This window comes from Lonchura striata, chromosome 7, assembly GCF_050655825.1.
Source record: "Lonchura striata isolate lonStrDom1 chromosome 7, ASM5065582v1, whole genome shotgun sequence".
NCBI classification, from domain to species: Eukaryota; Metazoa; Chordata; class Aves; order Passeriformes; family Estrildidae; genus Lonchura; species Lonchura striata.
Genome location: NC_140709.1, coordinates 26,108,501 through 26,127,966, shown reverse-complemented (window position 1 = coordinate 26,127,966; position 19,466 = coordinate 26,108,501). Strand labels below are relative to the sequence as shown.

At 38.9% G+C, this 19,466-nt stretch overlaps 1 protein-coding gene across 1 annotated transcript; it reads right to left on the bottom strand.

Annotated features, from left to right (window-relative positions):
- Positions 1-4,920: 4,920 nt before the first annotated feature.
- Positions 4,921-19,328, bottom strand: CPO (carboxypeptidase O). Its single transcript, XM_021538853.3, has 11 exons — positions 18,461-19,328; positions 15,192-15,267; positions 14,718-14,842; positions 12,152-12,266; positions 11,001-11,102; positions 10,113-10,217; positions 9,489-9,599; positions 8,307-8,397; positions 7,523-7,725; positions 6,520-6,604; positions 4,921-5,316 (listed from the first exon to the last, which is right to left on the bottom strand). The coding sequence occupies exons 1-11, from the start codon at positions 18,547-18,549 to the stop codon at positions 5,048-5,050; spliced, it is 1,371 nt and encodes a 456-aa protein (XP_021394528.3). The 5' UTR covers positions 18,550-19,328; the 3' UTR covers positions 4,921-5,047.
- Between the last annotated feature and the right edge of the window lie 138 nt (positions 19,329-19,466).

Here is a 19,466-nt window from a genome sequence, read left to right as displayed (position 1 = left end):
AAGACCTGCACTGCAGTTTTAGGATGGGAACTTCTGTTATCTATCTCTGGCAAATAGACTTTTACACCTAATTATCACAGAGTGTGTTACCTACTTGAGTGTTCCTTGCTGTCTGGTTATTGCTTGTGCTCAGTATCTCCCTCATTAATTTTATCCTTCTTCTGTCCTGTGCCTCCCTAATCAGAGATAAGTAACATTCATCAGTAATCCTTTTCCTTCTCAGAACTCTCCCAGGTAAAGCTGTATGGGTATTTGAGAACAGGAAGAGTTTGCATTTCAAAAACAAGGACTGTCTTTTCTAGACCCTCATGCAGAAGAAGTTAAAGCTAGGAAAATGGCATGATTAGTCCATCTGTGACCTATCCATTTCCTCATTCCCATTTACATCTTTGTCAAGACAATAAATAAACCAACATTTCCACAAATACTATCCCTCTTCTAGAGATTTTCTGTTGCAGTTGATACTATGCAATCTTAACCACCTCTCCCTAAATTACATTGCCTTCATTTGAGGCATTCCCACACAACAGAGTGCAGCTGTGATGGGATGTGCTTTAGGTCAGAGTACTGAGGTGAATGAAAAGGTGTGATGATGACATTGCACTTACTCTTTCTGCTGGCCACTTCTGAATAGTGCACTCATATTATTTGTCAGCTTGAAGAAAGTAAGTGGGTTTTATGAATGCCTACCATGCACATAAACAGACCCCGTGAGATTTGGCAGGCAGGAACAAGTGATGACAGGTTGTTATCAAATTATTCCTTTATATTTTATACCAACAAGGATCATACAGATTTGTTGGAAGACAGATACAGGAAATACAAAAAGTATTCTAGACAACATCTTCATCAACAGTACCCAAATTTACTAATCCTGATGCCCAATCATAACCCCTGGTAATTTTCTCTTATTATTTGTCCTCTCTCAATTTAGTGGTAATGAAAACAAAGCAGCCTTGGCCATCCATTTATGAGGAAGGAAATAGAACAGCATATCTCAATAAAGCAATGGGCTCTGCTGTTGTTTTTGTGTATGATAAAACTGGACATCCCAGACATTCCCAGTCAAGGAAACCCAGCTCTAGATGAAGCCAAAAGAAGACATGGGCAATGAGATAAAGGTTTTCAAGACCACACGTACATACAGCTTGATGGCTGAAGGAAACCCTAAACCAGCTCAGTATATTTTGATTTTCAATCAGACCTTTCAGACCTGACCTTTCTGTCTGAAGTAGGCCCCCAAAGTATGTTTGGAAAATTGTCTGGAATACACTGAGAACATCCTGTGTTTCTGAGCAGGTTTGTTCTGGTTAAGACTCTTTCCAGTTTTCATACACAGTGTAAGATATTTGAGTCTGAGGGTTTTTCACTTGGAATAGAATCTGCACGAAAGAATGATATTTGGAACATAAGAAGCTTATCAGGAAATAACAACTTGAATTGCAAATGCTTCCCCAGAAGGTGATTTGCCAGAGGTGTTTTCTACTATCCTCTCAAAACTGTAGGTTTTTGCCCTTCTATCATGTGATGCTCTAAGAAATGAGGCTACACACATTCATTTAATAATATAGTTCCCTTGTGATACGTTCACTTTCCTTAATGAGGGCAGTGTTGCAAACTTGTTAGAGCCTGAGGACTGTATCAAATTAACATAGCATGGAGGAAAAATTAGCAGAGAGAGGAACTCCTTGTGTGAAATTGAATGAGATCACTGATGGTCCTTTTGTCAATCTTTATTTTTGTACTAGAGACAAAATGTTAACAAGGATAATATAGAACACTATTACTCATAACTGGGATATCCTTGTTTTTTTAACAATAACCTGAATGACCAAAAGTAATTAAACCAGCACAGTACCGATTATATAATAAATCAGGCACATCACAGGTGTTTAACTGTGAGAAAGAAAGGGAAGGAGGAGCATGGATCTTGGTAAAGTCACTGGGGAGAAATGACAATGAATTGACAAATTTTCTAGTTTTTCATGACAACTTCTTGTTTCATGTGTGTTTACATGAGTGAATCTAAAGTCCCACTATAGTCTCAATAGAATAATGCTGTGCTTCTGCTAATATACAAGAAACCAGAATGCAGCTCTTTCCATATTTCATCATAAAGCAAAACTCTCAAGGGCCAGAGAAGGCAACAAAGGAACGCAGGAGAGAGAAAGCCAGGATTTGTGAAGGAAGGGGAGTTTCATCAGAGACATTCACACTACATTTTTCTTTAAAATTTTCAATTGAAAAACATGGTTGCTAAAATGCACCATCTCTGCAGTGATTTTTGTCAGCCATACGTGTCACTCTTGTACAAGCTCAACAGATAGAGAAGTCAGCAAATTGGGAGGTTATGTGAAATATAGAGCCTGTGTAAGATTTTTAAAGCTCTGTTTGCTGCAGCTTTGGCCTTTTAGTGATTATGCCTTGCTTGTGCAATGATAGCTCCTAAGAGGGGCTGTGAACACTCCTGCAGGACATCTGTTCTGCGGTGGCACTGGGGACAAGGTGCTGCTTCCACACAACACAATTAATTTGTGGTTTCCCTGTGCAAAGGGGGTGAACCATTTCCAACAGATCCAAGGAGATGTACACCCAGGCATAATCAGCAGACATTCTTTTAGGTAATGATTATTGCCTTTTTTTTTTTTTCTGACAAAGGCTTCCCTTCTGCTTCTATAATTCTTGAATGCTGGTGCTGCTGGAGGTAAAATCCCCCTCATATGCTCTTGCCTCAGTGCATGCTCAAGGGTTATCTTCCCGTGCCTAATGGATGTTACTACAAGAAGAGCTAGAGAGTGACTGAGCCATTCCACAAAAGCCTGCCAATTAACTTTAGGACACACCTGGTTGTATCTTCTAGTGATAAATATTTCTATCAAAAGACACCCACAATCAGCAAAACTATCTCACTTCCTCTCTGGCAGTAGGCATAGAAGCTGTGCAATGTCTCTGAATCCAGAAAAGAAGCCCTGATTGGTGGCATTGTTTACCAGTGTGGTTGTGAGTTAGGTTTGGAAAGCATTTGGTGGCAACCCAGGCTTGGGTTGGCTGTGGCAAGGCCAGCACGTGGGCATTGTTTCCCAGAGGGCACTGCCATCTGCTGCTGGTGGCACCGGGGAGCTTCACTGCAGCTCACCAGCAAATGGCTACGGAACACCTGTGGTCAAACCTCACTTGCTTAAAGATAGCTCACAGTCATGGGCCAGATGGACTTGTTTGGTTTCTTACAGTTCCAAAGACAGAACATACAAATACAAATATAAAGACAAGTCACATCCTAAACTAAACAGAAGTTTGGGAAATGCAGCTTCTGTGGAGAGAGGTGCTAATTAGTGACACCTGCTCCAGCATCCAGCAACAGACGGGTCTTACTGTGAATGAGTGGTGGGTGTGGAAGGACAATGCTCTGGGGAACCTGCAGGAGTTAGGCAGATTTAGTTACACCAATTGGTAATAATCTGTGGATGATGAACACAGGAGCTGACTTGTCAAGTAATAATGCACACAAAATGACAATAGGATGTGCTTTTGGAAAAAATGACTGAAAAGTTGTATTTTTTTTTTTTTTTGTACCATGGTGAAGTGATACACATTCTTCTCTTGGCAACATTGGAAGAGAATTGGACAGCATTCTCTTCCCCAAAGCTGGAAATATTTTGTTGAAAAATCTCTGGTTAGCACACTTTCAATTTTCAAGCACAATCTTGACATTTTCTAAGAAAATCAGACATTTGTGGGGTTTTTTTCTTTCCTATTCCCTGGATTCTTCATTTTCTATCACTACAAAACCCCCCATCTGTTATCTGTAGTAGCCAGGCCTGGTGGACATATTTCTAGAATGTGGGACTCCTGGATTCAAAAGTAGAGTACAGGTTAAAATAGGCCTTCCCTATTTCAGTGAATGCCCTGCACCCTCTGGCGTTGGCTGTAACAACACAGGAACTCTTACCTTGGCATTCCCTTTTGACTGGCTCAATTGGAGAGTCCCTACTCAATGGGCTGAGATATTTCCTTTCCTCTGGCACTCCACTGAGCTTCCAGTTTTGCATGAGGATCCCAGGCAAATCCCTGAAGGTTGCAAGCTCTCCCAAATGATGGAGAGCTGACAATGGGACCCCCTTCTGTACAGTCAGCTCCAAAGGATTAAGGTAGTTGGTAAGAAAGAAACCTCTTTGTAAATAGACTTCCTTTATGTAAAATCTTTAATAAAATCCCTTAGGAGTCTAAATTAAAGAAGATCATTTTCACCACCAGTCAATTTTGGAAATTGAAAATGCAAACAAATAATTCTCTGGTCTGCTCTGTAGGAATAGCAGCCCATCCTTATCTTTCTTTTCTCTTTTACTTTCAAATTTTTGGAGGATCTGGGCACTTTATATTTTCAGTAATCTGACTACATCTAAGTGACAGGGCCACACCTCTTCTCTGTCGCTACATGCTTGCACCAATTCAACTCTTCAACTTGCTTCAGGCTGTTGTAGGTGGTTTCCTGGTCATGACATTTCACCAGCTTTTGAGGCCCTGTATTTTCTAGCGAATCCCAATGTGGCAGATTAGGGAAGAAAAGTGAAGGACAAGAAAGCCATCCAATTTTTTGTAGTGGGATTTGAGGACTTTTAAGTGTCACAGGTATCCTGTTGAGGCCAGCAACACACAGAATTTGGTGGGTTCAGGCAGTGAAGAAAATTGTGACAGATCAGGACTGTGGCTGACAGAAGGGCTACACAGGCCCAGGTGAGCCCCTAAAAACTCCAAAGAGCCAGGGAGTGATAGAGCTCTGTCCCTATGGGTAGTTGTCATGAGTTGATGTTTTAAGGTCACTTAAAGACTAAGCAGAACCAGCAAGTGAAGCTTGGGAAATTGCCGCAGCTCTTTATCTTTTCCTTCTTCCCAAAAACATAGCTATCAAACCACAAATGCTTTTATTTTATGGAATGAACCTTTATTGAAATACTTGACATTAAATTTCTTTGCTGATGTAACTTTTTATTTTTGAGGGGGCATTATATTTTCATGTGAGTCTCTTGCTGCGTTCTCTAAGCTGTTTTTAAGAAACAAGCCATGTAAGTACAATACTCAGACAAAGGCTCAGGCCCAAGCTGCTGGAGGTCAGCACCACATGTCCATTTGGGAAGTACTTCTTATCAACATAGTCTATGATTGTTGTTACAGCCAGCATAGTCTCCTCACACGTGGGCTGGATTTGGTTAGCGGGGAGAACAAATCCATGAGTGCCCGTGTCTCGCAGTTCAAATGTGTAGGAGAGTGGAATGCCAATTGTGTGGGCCCAGTCCCGTGAGGAGCCTGAGTTACTGTCTGTGAATTTAAAAATAGAGAGGAGATATTTGTATTAAGCATGGTTCTTTAAAAATACTTCTTGTTAGAGTTAATACAAGCTTATACCAGAATCCCTGAACTAAGCAGTAACCATATATCACTGTGACACAGAGAAGAGTTTCTAGGTGCTGTAATTCTTAGCTATACTAAAAGTATATGGAGTTTCCTAAGTGACACAGTTCTTCATAAGATGTTACTGTACAATAACAAGAGATGTGTTTCAGGGATTCTGTGTTTTTAGCATTTTACTGTGACTAGTGTGGGGTACAAGATGGATTGGACATTTACATGTTCTTGTACTTTATTTCCTACATGGATACTGACTAGAATTTATATATATATATATATTAAAAAGCATAATTTTGGTCACATCTGAAAACATTTCTGGCTTCTCCCTGTATCTCTGTTCATCTTCCTTGTGGATTGTTTTCTTACCTATTCAGAGTAAGTACAAACCCTGGCAAAATGCAGCCCTAGGCAAGTTGCATTACACTTATACTGTATTGCTCATGCAGTCTGTGCCTCTGGGACTGGCACTTGGGGACTGGCAGAGACAGCCACTGGAATATGCAAACCACATGGGTTCTGGAGCCAACTACTTACTGTTCTCACTGACTAGCGTGACTTATTGCTTACTGGGAAAATATTGGGTTTACTAGGCAGTCTCTAGGGTCCTCAATCCTCTTTGTAAAGGCTGTCAACTCATATTAGCTATGATATGTTCATGATGTGGCCATCCAGTCTATTAGGAACAGGCCTGAAACCAATATATTTCACACAGAATTGCAAGCAGCTGCCATGTGATAATGTCTGATGAAGTAACTGTGGACCTGATTGGGATTTTAATTTTTGCTTCATTCCTGTGAAGACAAATAGGAGTTTTGCTGCTGACTTCAGCAGGGCCAGGATGATTTATCACCAATCTCCTTCTGTCCCCTGTGATGGATCTGTGAGGAATCCATGTAGGAACCAACTTCTGATCAATGCTTCATCCATTCCTGCAGTCAGCTTTATAACTTACAGAGTTATCTTGTATTCAAATGGCTGCTGCTGACGTGTTGCACCAAACCGGCCCTTTAACTATTACTCACAGTAGAAACTCAGCAAAACAGTACTTGCTGATGCATGTGACACAATTATTTGAAACACAGAGCAGTCAAAGGGAAACATAAAAAAACTTACATAAAATTAAAGCAGTTGATCCTACTCTGTAGCTGGTCCCATACTTTCCTGTCAATGCAGCAGCTGCTTCCTTTGCAACTTGCATCTGGAAATTCAAAATAGGAACAGCCTTGGCATCAGTAGAAGTACTTTTGGTAATTATTTTGAGTGGACCAAAATTTTTGTCTCTTTCAGCTTTACATTTACATATTATCAGCTTTAAGATCTTTAAGGAATCCATTAGAAACATTTGAACAAAATGTTCTTGATACTTTTTAATGCATATTGAGTTTAAATTTTAAAGATTACTCTGGTACTAGGTAGAGATCCTATTTGCTTTACTGTAACTAGAGCCTGTATTTTGGAGAATTTAGAGTCTATGCTATATAACACACTGGTACTGACTACAGCAGTGATTGACCTCTTACTTGTTTTATTGCCATAGACTCTTTATCCCACCATCCTTAGAAACTGATCCATAGACAAAATAAATGACTTCTCCAATGACTCATATGAAGTCCAAACCCAAATCCCTCATGCTCTTGACTAGTGTTTCATCTACTGGACTCTTCATAAATACGCACAAAAGTGAACTTAAAACACTCAGAAACTGAGGAAAGAAGTAACCAAGATATAGTTACTTTACTCCCATTTTTCTGAGCATGTTTGCAATACCCTTTCAGGATACAATAATGATAACTATATGTGTATAATGTGCTGGCATCCTAAAGTGTAAATTCATTCTTGTATGCAGTGAAAGTTGGTGCTCTTCTCCACTTACCTTGCTTTGCATTAACCCTATCTGTAGTAGTTCAGTTTTCCTGATTTAAGATGAAGAATTAGGATTTCTGAGGCAAATAAACCCTACTGATGCTGAACAGAGAAGCAGTAACTCTGTTCAAGCCAAGTCCCTGAACAAACCCAGCTCCTCTGAAGTAAAGGCAAAAGTGCAAGTAAAGTTGCACCATGTGCTACTGCCTGTACTTTCTCTCTACAAAGGTAGAAGATAAATGTTTTGCCCTACCAGTTCTTCATTGTTACTTGGAGGTTTAGTTGTGAAACCATATGGGGTGAGGATGAGCTGTCCATAGGAATGAATTGTTAAATAGCACAAAATGTCACTCTTCTTGCTTTGGATAAACTGAGCCACAGCTCTTGTCTCAGGCTCTGATTCTGGTCCAGATCCACAGAAGACATCACTGCTGCAGTTAAAGGATACACCAACACCTGGGGAGGAATACAAACACTGAATCAATGGAGAAATGTAGAACACCAGTTCTGAGGGAGCTGGGAAATTTACCTTGGAGTATTAAGGCATGTGTTTATGTGGGCAGGGGACTAGACAGCTCAGTGGGACTTTAGCATTACACTCAGTAGGTAGCAACTAAAATTTGCTGTGAGACTGAAATATTTATTGGACATTTACAGGATGGCTGCAATGAAAACACTCTGACACCACCACAGTGTACCACACACCAGGGAAGCTTTGGAGGCTCCTTGAAATTCATGGCAAATGTAAATACTGGCTGTTAAGTGACTAACTCTTAGCATTCCTGCCTAGAGCTGATGCTTGCTCCTGCAGCGAGTTAGAGGCATAGTTGCATAAGAGAAATTTTCTGCTCACAAAAATAAATGCTGGTTGAAAGTTAGCGAGTTAATATTTTGACAAACCAGGATTTTATTTTTACATATGCCTTGATGACAACAAGGTGAATATTCCTTTCTTATAGGACTACATTTTATTTCAGAGACTTGTTATTACTCTTGCTTGACTTTTGTGTTCATGATCTGAAATACTTCAAACTTACTGCCCCAGGATGAATTGAAGTTTCGGTTCAGATCTGTGCCATAGCAGGTGCCATTCTCAAATGGAGAACGGCTTTTCCTCCACAAACGATCCTGAAGAAAAGTAACTTCTGTTACATAATAAAAACTCAGTGATCCATATGGACCAGTGATTATATGGTGTAAACACCCTTTTTTTTTTTGACCTCTGCATTCTAACTAACCCTGTAAGAGCACAACTCCATGTGCAAGGGTAATAAAGCTCAGTGACAGAACAATTCATCTACTACTAGCCAGGCTGTCATCAGCCACACACCTGTGAGCAAACTGAAATAAGCCTCCTGACCCTTTTTTTTCCCCGAGTATGCTTTTTCTGTAGTACTCAACTGCTTCTGTGCAGTATGGTACTCCTAAGCAAGACTTGGCATTGTGAGGGAAAAGAGACAATAGTATGTTTCAGATTCATGAAGATTAATTATTTTTTGTCAGCTAATCTTGCTACTGCTCCCTGGTTCCCTGCTATAGTCATGGCTATATAGGTTCTGTGCAGACCTCACTGCACTGTCTGTATGATCTTCCCAGCTGAATTACCTGTGCATCCAAGTACAGTGTTTGGTATGACCCACAACTGCCCTGCCAGGGAGCAAGCTGGGAGACAGCCTGATCCACATGGTGGTAGCCACAGGCCATCTAAAGGTCCTGCATTAAAAGGTGCTTCAACTGGGCACAGGGGCTTAAAAGCATGGTGAGAATGGCTGAAGATCAACATTTTGCATTATTCTCCATGTCAGAAAAGGAAGATTATTTGTGAGGGCACACCTCTTCCTGTGCTGTGCAAAGTTTCTAAGACTCATCTGCTACTTGACATCTTTTATAAAGAGCAAATAACTCTTCCAGACATACTTAAGTCCATCAGCCAGGCCTTGAGCCATTATTAAAGAAGAAATCCCATCCCCAGAAACCCAAAACCAATTGATATTGTGGTTTTGTCTTCCCAAGTCTCATGACAATTGCTAGTAATATTTAGCTCTGCAATCTCAAGTGATCACTGATTTGCCAGAAGAAACAAAATCTCTCTGCCATGAGAGGATTTATGTGAGTATCACTTTCTGTTTAAGTATAATTGCTATGACCCTGTCTACAAGTAACAAAACATGCTGGGCACATCTAACTTTCAGTCTAGTTCTTGGATTTTCACTACTTACTTCTTCCCAGGAATAGATGTAGCCATCAATATTAAGGACTGGCAAGACATAAAGGTTCAAATTCTGCAGAAATCTGCTTATCTTTGGGTCAGTTTTGTAATTTTGAAGAATCTGAAAAGAAAAAATACAGAGCACTGAGCAGAGAATTTAGTGTTAATCACTGCAAAGAGCAAGTTTAGAACTATCATCAGGTGATTACTCACTCTCGGATATCACCATGGTACCCAACATCTACTTGATCCCCAGCATGCCAGGTACTTTTTCTATACACATGGAACATTGCTATATCATAGATTAGGGTTTCTTTATTTCAGGAGGACTGTGACCTTTTGATAGAGAGAGGCTTGATCCAACAGCCACTGTGAGAAAAGGAGAGGTTGATACCAAGTGTTGGAAGGCTTTGGAAATATTCAGGCAGAGGAACTGGCACACTAAATAATATCATCCCATATCTCAAGCCATGATTTGGACTTTGGTCTCCACAGATATCTGTGCTATACACTAATTTTGCAAATAATATTTTAACAGAAAAGCATAATACTTGGTACCACAATAGGAAAGATAACTGAAGCATCCAAAGTGATATGGTTTACTTATTATCTAAATGGAAGAGTAAGGACTCACTTCTTTCACAAACCACTGACAGAAGGCTGGAGAGATCCATTCTCTGGCATGAATCCCACAATCCATCCAAATTATCTTTTTGGTTTTATTTGATGGTTGGCTGATCTAAGAGAATGTAAATGTGATAATTTAAAAACTGTTATATTACAATAAAATAGCTTAATGTAATACAAGAAAGTAAAGGATGTGCCATGATATGCTGTTGAGCCATCTGAGATTATTATTATTATTATTATTACAGACATCTTTAGGACAAGCTCTTTTTCCCTATAAGCCCATCTTTATAGCATTACCAGGCATGAGTTTTAAAGTGTCTATTAAGCAGAAGTGTCAATAGAACAGTTAATAGAACAGTTTCTTTTTTACCTTTTTCATTTGTATTCATCATTCACGGGAGTGGTTGCTCTTAGTTGAAGATTTTTTAATTTTTTTTTTTAGAAGAGGAGTGATAGGAACAGATTAGGCAATAACTAACCCAAATATTAAGACTATGGTTTTTGCTAGTGTGTCCAATAAAAAAGTCATGGAATACTGCTAGCAAAAAAGGCTATCTGCTGTAAAAAGCAATAAAAATAACAAATTAAAAGTCTTTATCCTCACGCACAGCTGTTGCCAAGCTAGTCTCAGCTTGATTTGTATTTCTAAACAAGGCTCCAGTTAAATTTGTTGTTTTCAGTACATAATAGCAATAGCAAGCTCATAATGATAGTGTCTGTGAAAGTTGGCAAATCTTACCATAATGCAGAGGAGTAAAACCGTCTCCTGTTATTTTAGTGAATTGGGATGAACTCTATCTTAGGAAACATCTGAATCCTGTCTTCTCCTGAGTACTTTTCTCTTTTTTTTGTTAAGATATGTTTTACTATTAAGGTAAATTTCCTCCCTTACCTGTAGGTAATACATTGTTCGATTCTCAAATGTCTTCCCCAGGATGTGCTGAGTCACCAGTTCACTGTTGTTCTTCTGGATCTGAGTCATCCATTGATAAATCTGAAATAGTTGCAAAGAATTCTTGTCCAAAGTGGGAGTTTCCTTCTCTTTCCCACTTCTATTGCCAGATGAAAGTATTTTCTTTTGTTTAGAAAAGCAACAATTTCCTCAGAGTTTATTTCAGTCTGTGATGTTCCTTACAAGCATGAAAAGTGTTTCACATGCTTCTGTGCAAAGGCATGGTTGTATCTCACTGGGTGTTAAAAGAAAACATTGCTGCAATGTGACATGGATACTGCATTCAGGATCTCATTCAGCCCATCCTATTGGGCATCTTCCTGTTGAGCTCACCAGACATAAAGCCACACTGTCAACTCTTCAAAACAGTATTACAGCCTCTTCCCTGTCAGCACTGATTTTCCACATCTGAGTCAGCAGCAGTCATCCTCAATGGGTAGCTCAAGCACAACCTACGTTGAGAGTTGACTTTGTTCTCTCATTTTTATTATGCAGCTAGGAGAAAGAATTGCCACCATACCTTGCTTTTGTCCATGTTTGCTAACTGATGTTTGAAATATGGCACCAAGAAGTCATCAATGCCCACCCCTAAGACATTGTTTTCCCTTAAAGTGTCAAAACCCTGCCCTTAAATTACTTCTTTCTACAGATCTCCCACTGTTCACCTCTTCTTCCCCACGGGGATTCCAGACACCACAATAGTAATTGCACTTCACAATTGGCTCAGCACCAAACAAACTGGGACTTAAATTAATAAATACTAGAGATAAAGAATGACAGGATAGAAAGGTAGCAAACCAGCCAAATGAACCAGAATATTATCTGCAAAACAGTGCAGCTGCTTTGCACAGAGCATTTATATTATTTTCAGTGAAGAATTGCAGATTTAATCAAAATCAATGGCAAATCCATATTTAATTCAACAAGGCTAGGATTCTAGACAAAGAGTACAGACTGATTCTTTAAAGAAGAAAGTCAGAATGAGGTCCACTGACTTCATCTGAGATTTCTGCAAACACAGAGCTGCCTGCTGTGGCATTTACAGAAGAGAAAACAACAAAGTACATAAGCAGACTTAGTTTCTTCTTTACCTCTTCCATTGGATGGTATTCGGTGTAGACATAACCTCCTGAGACCTGTCTGTGGCTTCTCCTCTCCCTTGGCATGCTCTGATCCACAAGTTTCTGCACATCAGGTATTAGGACTCTGAAGGATGGGGAAAGGGGAGATAGAAAACAATCCCAAACAGTTGCTGCAGAGCTCTTAATGGTGGGCTCATTGTTTACATCAGCAAACAAAAAGATTTAACCTCCTCTGTTGCAATTTGCCTGGCAAGATCATCACCATCAGCATTACAGTTACTTTCATGTAAAGCAAAGTTCAAAGTACTGTTCAAAGTACACAGGGTTTTAACAATAATAATTTTTACCAATTTTTTTAAGTTGTCAATTTTATACCAAGGAAAAATTTTAAGATTTTATTTTCTTCACTGTTTTTGAGCAAAATCCAAAAATACCACCTTTGGGAAAAAGAAGTGAAAGAGAAAAATTTAAGATTAGGTTTTATTGTATTTTATTGAGACATTTTGAATTTGCAAAGATTTCACAGAAATATTCATTGCAATTTGCAAAAATCAGAATAAACCCTTTATTTACTTCAAATATCTCTTTTTGCTTTCTAGCTACAAAAATAGCTCAGAAACTAGTATAACACAGGCATGATTCCATGACCCAGGGAGTCAATAAAACCTTTTCCTTGGCTTTAGTGGACTTTGGATGAGAGGCTGTTCTTTCTCACTGCAATCAGCCCCTTGTAACGGCTGCAAATCTGTGCTCATTGTAAACGTTTGCGATAAGACAATTGCAAAGGTAGCTCCAACACTGTTGATCTCAAATGCTGGAAGTGCTAACAGGCTTTTCTGCTGACAGTGGCACTTATAAGCATTTCTGGAAACTGCATGTAAGAAACTTATAATAATAGTTACAGCTGACTTTCAGTCTGAGCTTTGATGTTTATTCACATCTAAACTTCAAACTAAAATTCAGGCAGTGAAAATTTCCATGAAGTGAAACCACACACACAAAATACCTTATCAGTGCTCTGGAGAATCGAAACCACAGAGTCTGACACAGTTGGAATATTGATGTCCTTATTATAGCTTGTCATTTATGTCTCTATCATTATATACCTGACTGTCATGTTACCTTCCCTGCATGCCAACTGCCTTCTAAAGGGTGGTTCCTGCTTTGAATCTGTTATAGGAACTTTGACTCTATTATTGTTGTACTCATCTCAGCCTTTTTGCAATACATACCCAAAATTTTCATCATGACTAATAATGACTCCTCTCTTTCTTTAGAACCCTATATAAAGTAGATACAGTTCTGGCCAAGGGAAAACAAAGTTGAGATGCTAATTTCAGTTTAGTATTAAACTAGAATCAGTTGAAACCATTAGAAAATGAAGAGTCTTGACACAAAATAGTGGTTAAATATCTTCTGGAATGTTGTCTAAGTACTGAACATCTAAACCTCATGTGAGATAATTTGTACTGGCTCCGACCTCGTATCTCTTCATCTCTGGTTGTCAGGGCATCACACTCACTAAAGGAGCTTGTCAGGCAAGGTGCAGGATGTCAAGATCAGCTTTAACTCAAAACAGCTTTGAAGTGACACCAATCCTCCTTAAACTCATCTTTGATTGATAAATGTCAGTGTATGTCCATAGGCCATTTATCATCAGCCCTGAATGACTACAAGGTTATTTATATTAAATACAACTAAATTAAATTAGCTACTGGTTACCTGAAAAAGTCAGTTCCAAATGGGAACAAGACTGTGTGAGGAATAGATCTTATTTAATCCCATTTTCCTTTATAAACACTCTTTGTATCTGGATTAGATCTTCTGGTTGTAAGTAAGGGAAAACATGGCTGCATAGGTGAGATAAAACATTGTGGGACATTTGCAGGTTGTGGCTCCCAGTTTTGTGCACAGTGTCCACCTGCCACTGGGATCTTTGTCCCAAGTTGGGATGTTTCTCTTTGGCTGGATGGTGCCAGGAAATTCTCATCAGCCTGCTGAAGGGGATAGGGGTAGAAAAATGAAGCTTTTGAAGGAAGTGGCTGGATATTCACTTTGAAAGACCTCTTCTCCAAACCAGAGGAGTAACAAGAGACAGGAAAGGGAAAAGGAGAGCTGTTTCCCTCCAGTGACACCAATTAAACCTTTGGGCTCTCCAGAAGTAGAAGGACCCTCCATTCAGATATCCATGCTTTCCAAGGGCAAAGTGTGCTCTTATAAGTAGTGGTTACACCAAGTTTGGCCTCTTGAGCTCAGACTAAAAAATTGAGTCATATATCCAAGTGCCACCCTCTCAGTGACTGCTGAGAAGGCCACAGCAGGAAACAAGACAGACTGGGCTCCATAAGCACAGTCCAGGCTAGGTGGAAGGTAAATACAGAGGGCAGAGGGGCTTTTAAAGGTTCATACAGCATCTCTGTGTTTGGCTGGTCAAGGTAAGTTGGAGGCATTTGGAACAAGGGTTGGGTCCTATTGCCAGTACTAGCTGACTGTTTATCAGATAGGGTTTGGTCCTTTTCTGATAGCAAGGAAGATTATCACAGCCAGCCTTCCCCATCAAGGTATTAGATTGTACCTGTAAGAGATCATGTGCTGATCTAAGCTGTTTTTCACCTCCTGCACCAAAGAGGCTGGAACCCTTATGTGCAGGTCTTCACCAGCCCTGATGTCTTCAGGCAGCAGGGGTTTCCACAAATCCAGCTATGCAGAGAAGAAAGAAATGCACAAATGAACTTCTGCTTTCAGAATGAGAACTATAGTAGAGTAGTTGCATATCAACAAATGAAAGAAGTTTTCCTTCAAATTGTCCTGGTAATGCTCCAGTCATCTGTTCATGGAGCACACAGCACAAACTATTTTCACAGAGCCATGCAAAGAAACTAACATCTTCACATAAATTCCTTCAGAAGGGCAATTCCACACTACTAAAACAACAACAACAAAAAAAGTTTACTTTAACCTTCATTCCTATCATAAGCTACATGCATATCTGTTTTACAGCCCAAGATCCCACTCTTCTTGTTTGGTACATGTGGTTATTTTTACTTACCATGAAAGTACTGCAAAGAAGTTGAAGATGCTGGACTTGCTGAAATGTTTCTGGCACAATATGCAAAACCTGATCCCTGGAAATTCAGTAGAGAAACAAGATCAGTTTTAAGATCTGTTAAAGTGTCCATGATTTCAGAAGTCAAAAGGACTTATTTTGTTATGTAGAAGGAAGACAGAGCATGTAAGAGCACTGTTCCAACAAAAACACCTCTGAATTATGAATTTGTGGAATGTTTCGGCTGCAAACAGGACTAAGTGTTGTGACTTTTCTGTTGCTAGAGCATTAGCCACTCTGCTTCCTTGCCAGTAGCAGTGCTTTATTCACCATACCAGCTTCACAGAAGCCAACTGCTTGCATGAGACCTGATGTGTATTCCTGCCATTGCAGGACCAGGGCCAGAATGAGGGCATTGGTAATACATGATAAACTGTTTATTTGATAAGTTGTCAGTTTTCCCCCCTGATATTTAGGATTTATTCAATTATTCCAGATTAACTTCGTGTTTGTCTGGTCTATTTCAGCATGCAGAAACTTTTGGTAGTCATGATAAATGAACATTACTAAGAACTTGAGATGCCCACAAACTGCTTTTCATGAGAATAGCCAGTTTATTCCAAATTAGCAACTATTATGGTCTCCAGAACTGCATATTCTTACTCAATTCACAAGAAATAAAACATTTCTAGTACAGAATTTCTATTTTATATTTCTATAAATGACCCACAGAATCCACTGCCTTAGTATGTTTTCATGAGATCCCATGAAACTTTCATCTACTACAGGCTTAATCTGATGAAAATATTTAAAGTTTGCAAAGAACAAAGTAAAATGGGTGGAAATGCAGAAAAAGAAAATCAGCATGTTCTGTTAAAAATACCCTTTTACATTTTTTTGTATTTTTTTTTCAGTGTCCATTCAGTTTAGCTTTCCAGGATTGACAGTAAGTGTGATGTTTCTGGTGAAATGGTTTCTGAGTGAGGAGTGGATGTTGATGACTACACTGCATTACTCAAAGGTGGGAGACCAATTATCCACTACTGAGAACAGAATAGAATGGGCAACACTAGAATCTTTCCTATTTGCTCACAGCCAAAAACTGCTTCACAGTCTCTTTTAGTGATTTCAATGGAATCTTTAGCAGATAAGTATAAAAAATTAACATTTTACATTTTAAAGCTTTTGTAACAGAAATTCTTGTAGCAAAAGCATGCCTTGGTCATTATAGTCATCAACATAATATGTTCTCATCATCTGAACTGCAACTGCCATCTTTTGTGCTTCCATGCAGGAATGTACAATTATCAGCTTAATATACATACAAATAGAATTCACTATTCATTCACTTTATCCCCAGAGAAATAGGAGGATATGGAGGTTTCTTACATCTCTCTTGAAAATACCACCTTTTCTGAGTGAGAACTTGATATTTGAACAGGCAGTTTACTACTGCTTTATGAGATGCCAATAGCCCCATATCTGTGGGGGAAAATGATTACACTTGTATTGCTCACAGGAATGGTACAACAGTCATATTGTACAGATTGGTACAACAGTCATGATGTCTTTAATGAACCTTGTAGATGCAGGATAAACATCTTTGCTAGCAAAATAAACATCTCAGCTGCAGTTCAGAGTTTATTCTCTCTAAATGCCTAGGCTTGCTATGTTCTTTGTCTATCAGGAAGGGAAACAATATCCTGTAATATCTTTCTATCCTCACTGACATTATGTCTTAATTACACCAAATCAGAGAAATTCCAGACAGTCAGATTGCTGCCAGATGGCCAGCTCTTATTTACTGATAAACCTTTCACAATAGTCAGTGTGGAGACAAACCCTTTTTAATAATAAATTAAGATTAGAAAGCATATATTTGTTTATGATTATGGACTAAGTTTCTCAGTGGAGAAGTGCAAAGTCAGCCCAAGTGACCCCATGCGAACTACAGTTTTAAAAATTATACAGTTAAGCTTTCTTAACAAATTAAAGGACTGTTCTCAGCACAAGCTGTGTGTCTTTGGATGCTCATAGATTGGATATTTCATTTCATTGTTAAACAGAGCAGAGGACAATGAAAATGGGCTTTACTTATAATTTGGTCTTTGAGCAGGTGCTGCCCACCCAAAATCACACTGACCATTCAGTACCTGTTTCTAAATTCCATGCAAGTATTAGACAGGTTCAATTCTGGACAGTAATTAGAAACAAAAATGAAAAATACATTACCAGGGATCTGCTGAATTCTATTCACTGAAATCAGGCTCTAACTGCATCTCTGGTACAAATCAAAAGATTAAATATTATCCAAGGCAACAATACATTTGAAGTAGTGACTCTGTATGCTCTGCTAGGAGATTTTCCAGGAGAGCTGCTGAATGGGAACTTACCTGTTGTAAGTATTGTTTGGTTTTCTGAACTTTTCATTACTATATTTTAGGGATATAATTCATCTAGAGGCATTCAGCACCAGGCTACTTTCTCCATTTGCTTTAGAAAATTCCATATGCAAACTTGTATGTGAATAGGTGGCCTCCACACTATGCTCATGCCCACCCTGCAAATCCCAGCTGCCACAATGGCAGCTACCTAGCTCCTTAAAAGTTGAGTGTGAATGAAACAAAAACAGTTTAGCTACGCAAACAGAATAACTTTACATCACTCATTTCCTGAAGTGCAACTGTGAAAGGAAAATAAAGCATAACTAGAGATTTCATACTTTTCAAAACATTAATCAGCAATAAAAATGTGATAATCTCATTCTCTGAACACCTTGGAGTGAAGGTTGTCTGGAATAACTCCCTTAGCTTTTTTTTTTTTTTTTTGTAATTGTTACAGATTTCCAACAAGAAGGTCTTCACTATCTTTTTCACATAACCTAATCTGTCTTTTATTAATAGATATAATTTTGCTCAGTCATACCCCTTGCTTTATACTCAGAAAAGGCATTTTACTCCAGCATCTGGTTTTAAAGTTCATTATGAAAGAGGCTAACCCAAATGAATTTCAACTAATGGAAACAAGACATTCTGAGATGCATTTGAGGGCCATTCTGTGGCTCCTAGAGCTGTAGCTATGTCTTTTTTGGCTTGGATTAGATTCACTCACTTGTCATTTCCCATCTTCACGTTTTCTTTCCCAATCTTACAAAGCTTACAGTTTAGTAACCCTGTGTCCAGTTTTCCAGCTCATAATTGTTATTATGCTTACGTAGTTTCTGGGACTTTCACTGCATGCACAAATCTTCATTAAACCCTTTTCACACTCACCTGTCATATTGCAATTTCAAGCTGAATTTTCCAGGAATTAGTATCCCCAGAGAAAAGATAATCCCAAGAGAAAGCCACAAGTGGGTCATCTTTGTGCAAGGAGCCCAGCACTGACAGTGCAGCACTAAAAAGGAGGAAGATAGATCTGGGCTGAACACATGATTTATACAATTATAATATCCAACTAGACTTATCCTGGAAGGCAACCTGCCCTTTACAAATCATTAGTTTCACTTGTAAAACTTGTAAATAGTTCTAGATGAATCATTAACTTCATTTGTAGATAGTTCTACTTTTTCTTAATTCTTAAAAGTTTCTTACACACCCCAAAACACAAACACAATTAGCAACATTCTTATTGAAACACTTTCTCTAAGAACATTTTTCTTCCTGTCACCTTTCTATCTTTGAAAGTGTTTTGTGAAAAAACTTGGTAGTATTTAGAGAAAGTGTTACCTGCAAGATCTGCAGCAAATCATGATGGTTAGCTTATAACAATCATAGAGATAGGGAAGAACAGGTAGTAAAACAAGCTCTATCCTTACTCTCTTTCTTTTTGTGTTTGTGCTTTATGGAACACTACTCTGACCTCTTAAGTGCAGTTCTATCAGTTACCTAACTTAAAAGAGGGCATGAAAGAGCAACCAATGCTCTGTAAAAGGAAGTATTGGGACATTAGAGCTTCATCTAAACCACTCTCAGTTGGTCCAGGTCAGTCTCTTGCCACAGACTTACAACTCTACACTGTCATAAAGAGTGTTTTTGTTAAGAGGCAGACTAATGATTTTAAGACCTCTGCAGTGTTGTCTGTGCCCTTTTAACAGACTTGGCTTTGAACTGGTGTTCAGTCCCTTGAAAGGGACTCGGAATCTAGGAAAAAAACCAACAACAACAACAACAAAAACACCACCAAAAAACCAAACCAAACCAAAGGAATTAAAATGGAGGCATAAAGAGAAATGGAGAAAATTACAATAAATTCAGCTAAAATTCAACTCCAACCCAA

Coding starts and splice junctions, on each gene's coding strand:
- CPO (XM_021538853.3), bottom strand. CDS start 18,549: ATGACCCACTTGTGGCTTTCTCTTGGGATTATCTTTTCTCTGGGGATA. Junction 15,268..18,460: donor TTGAAATTGCAATATGACAG/GTGAGTGTGAAA, acceptor CTGAATTTCCAG/GGATCAGGTTTTGCATATTG. Junction 8,398..9,488: donor ACATCTATTCCTGGGAAGAA/GTAAGTAGTGAA, acceptor ACTTTTCTTCAG/GATCGTTTGTGGAGGAAAAG.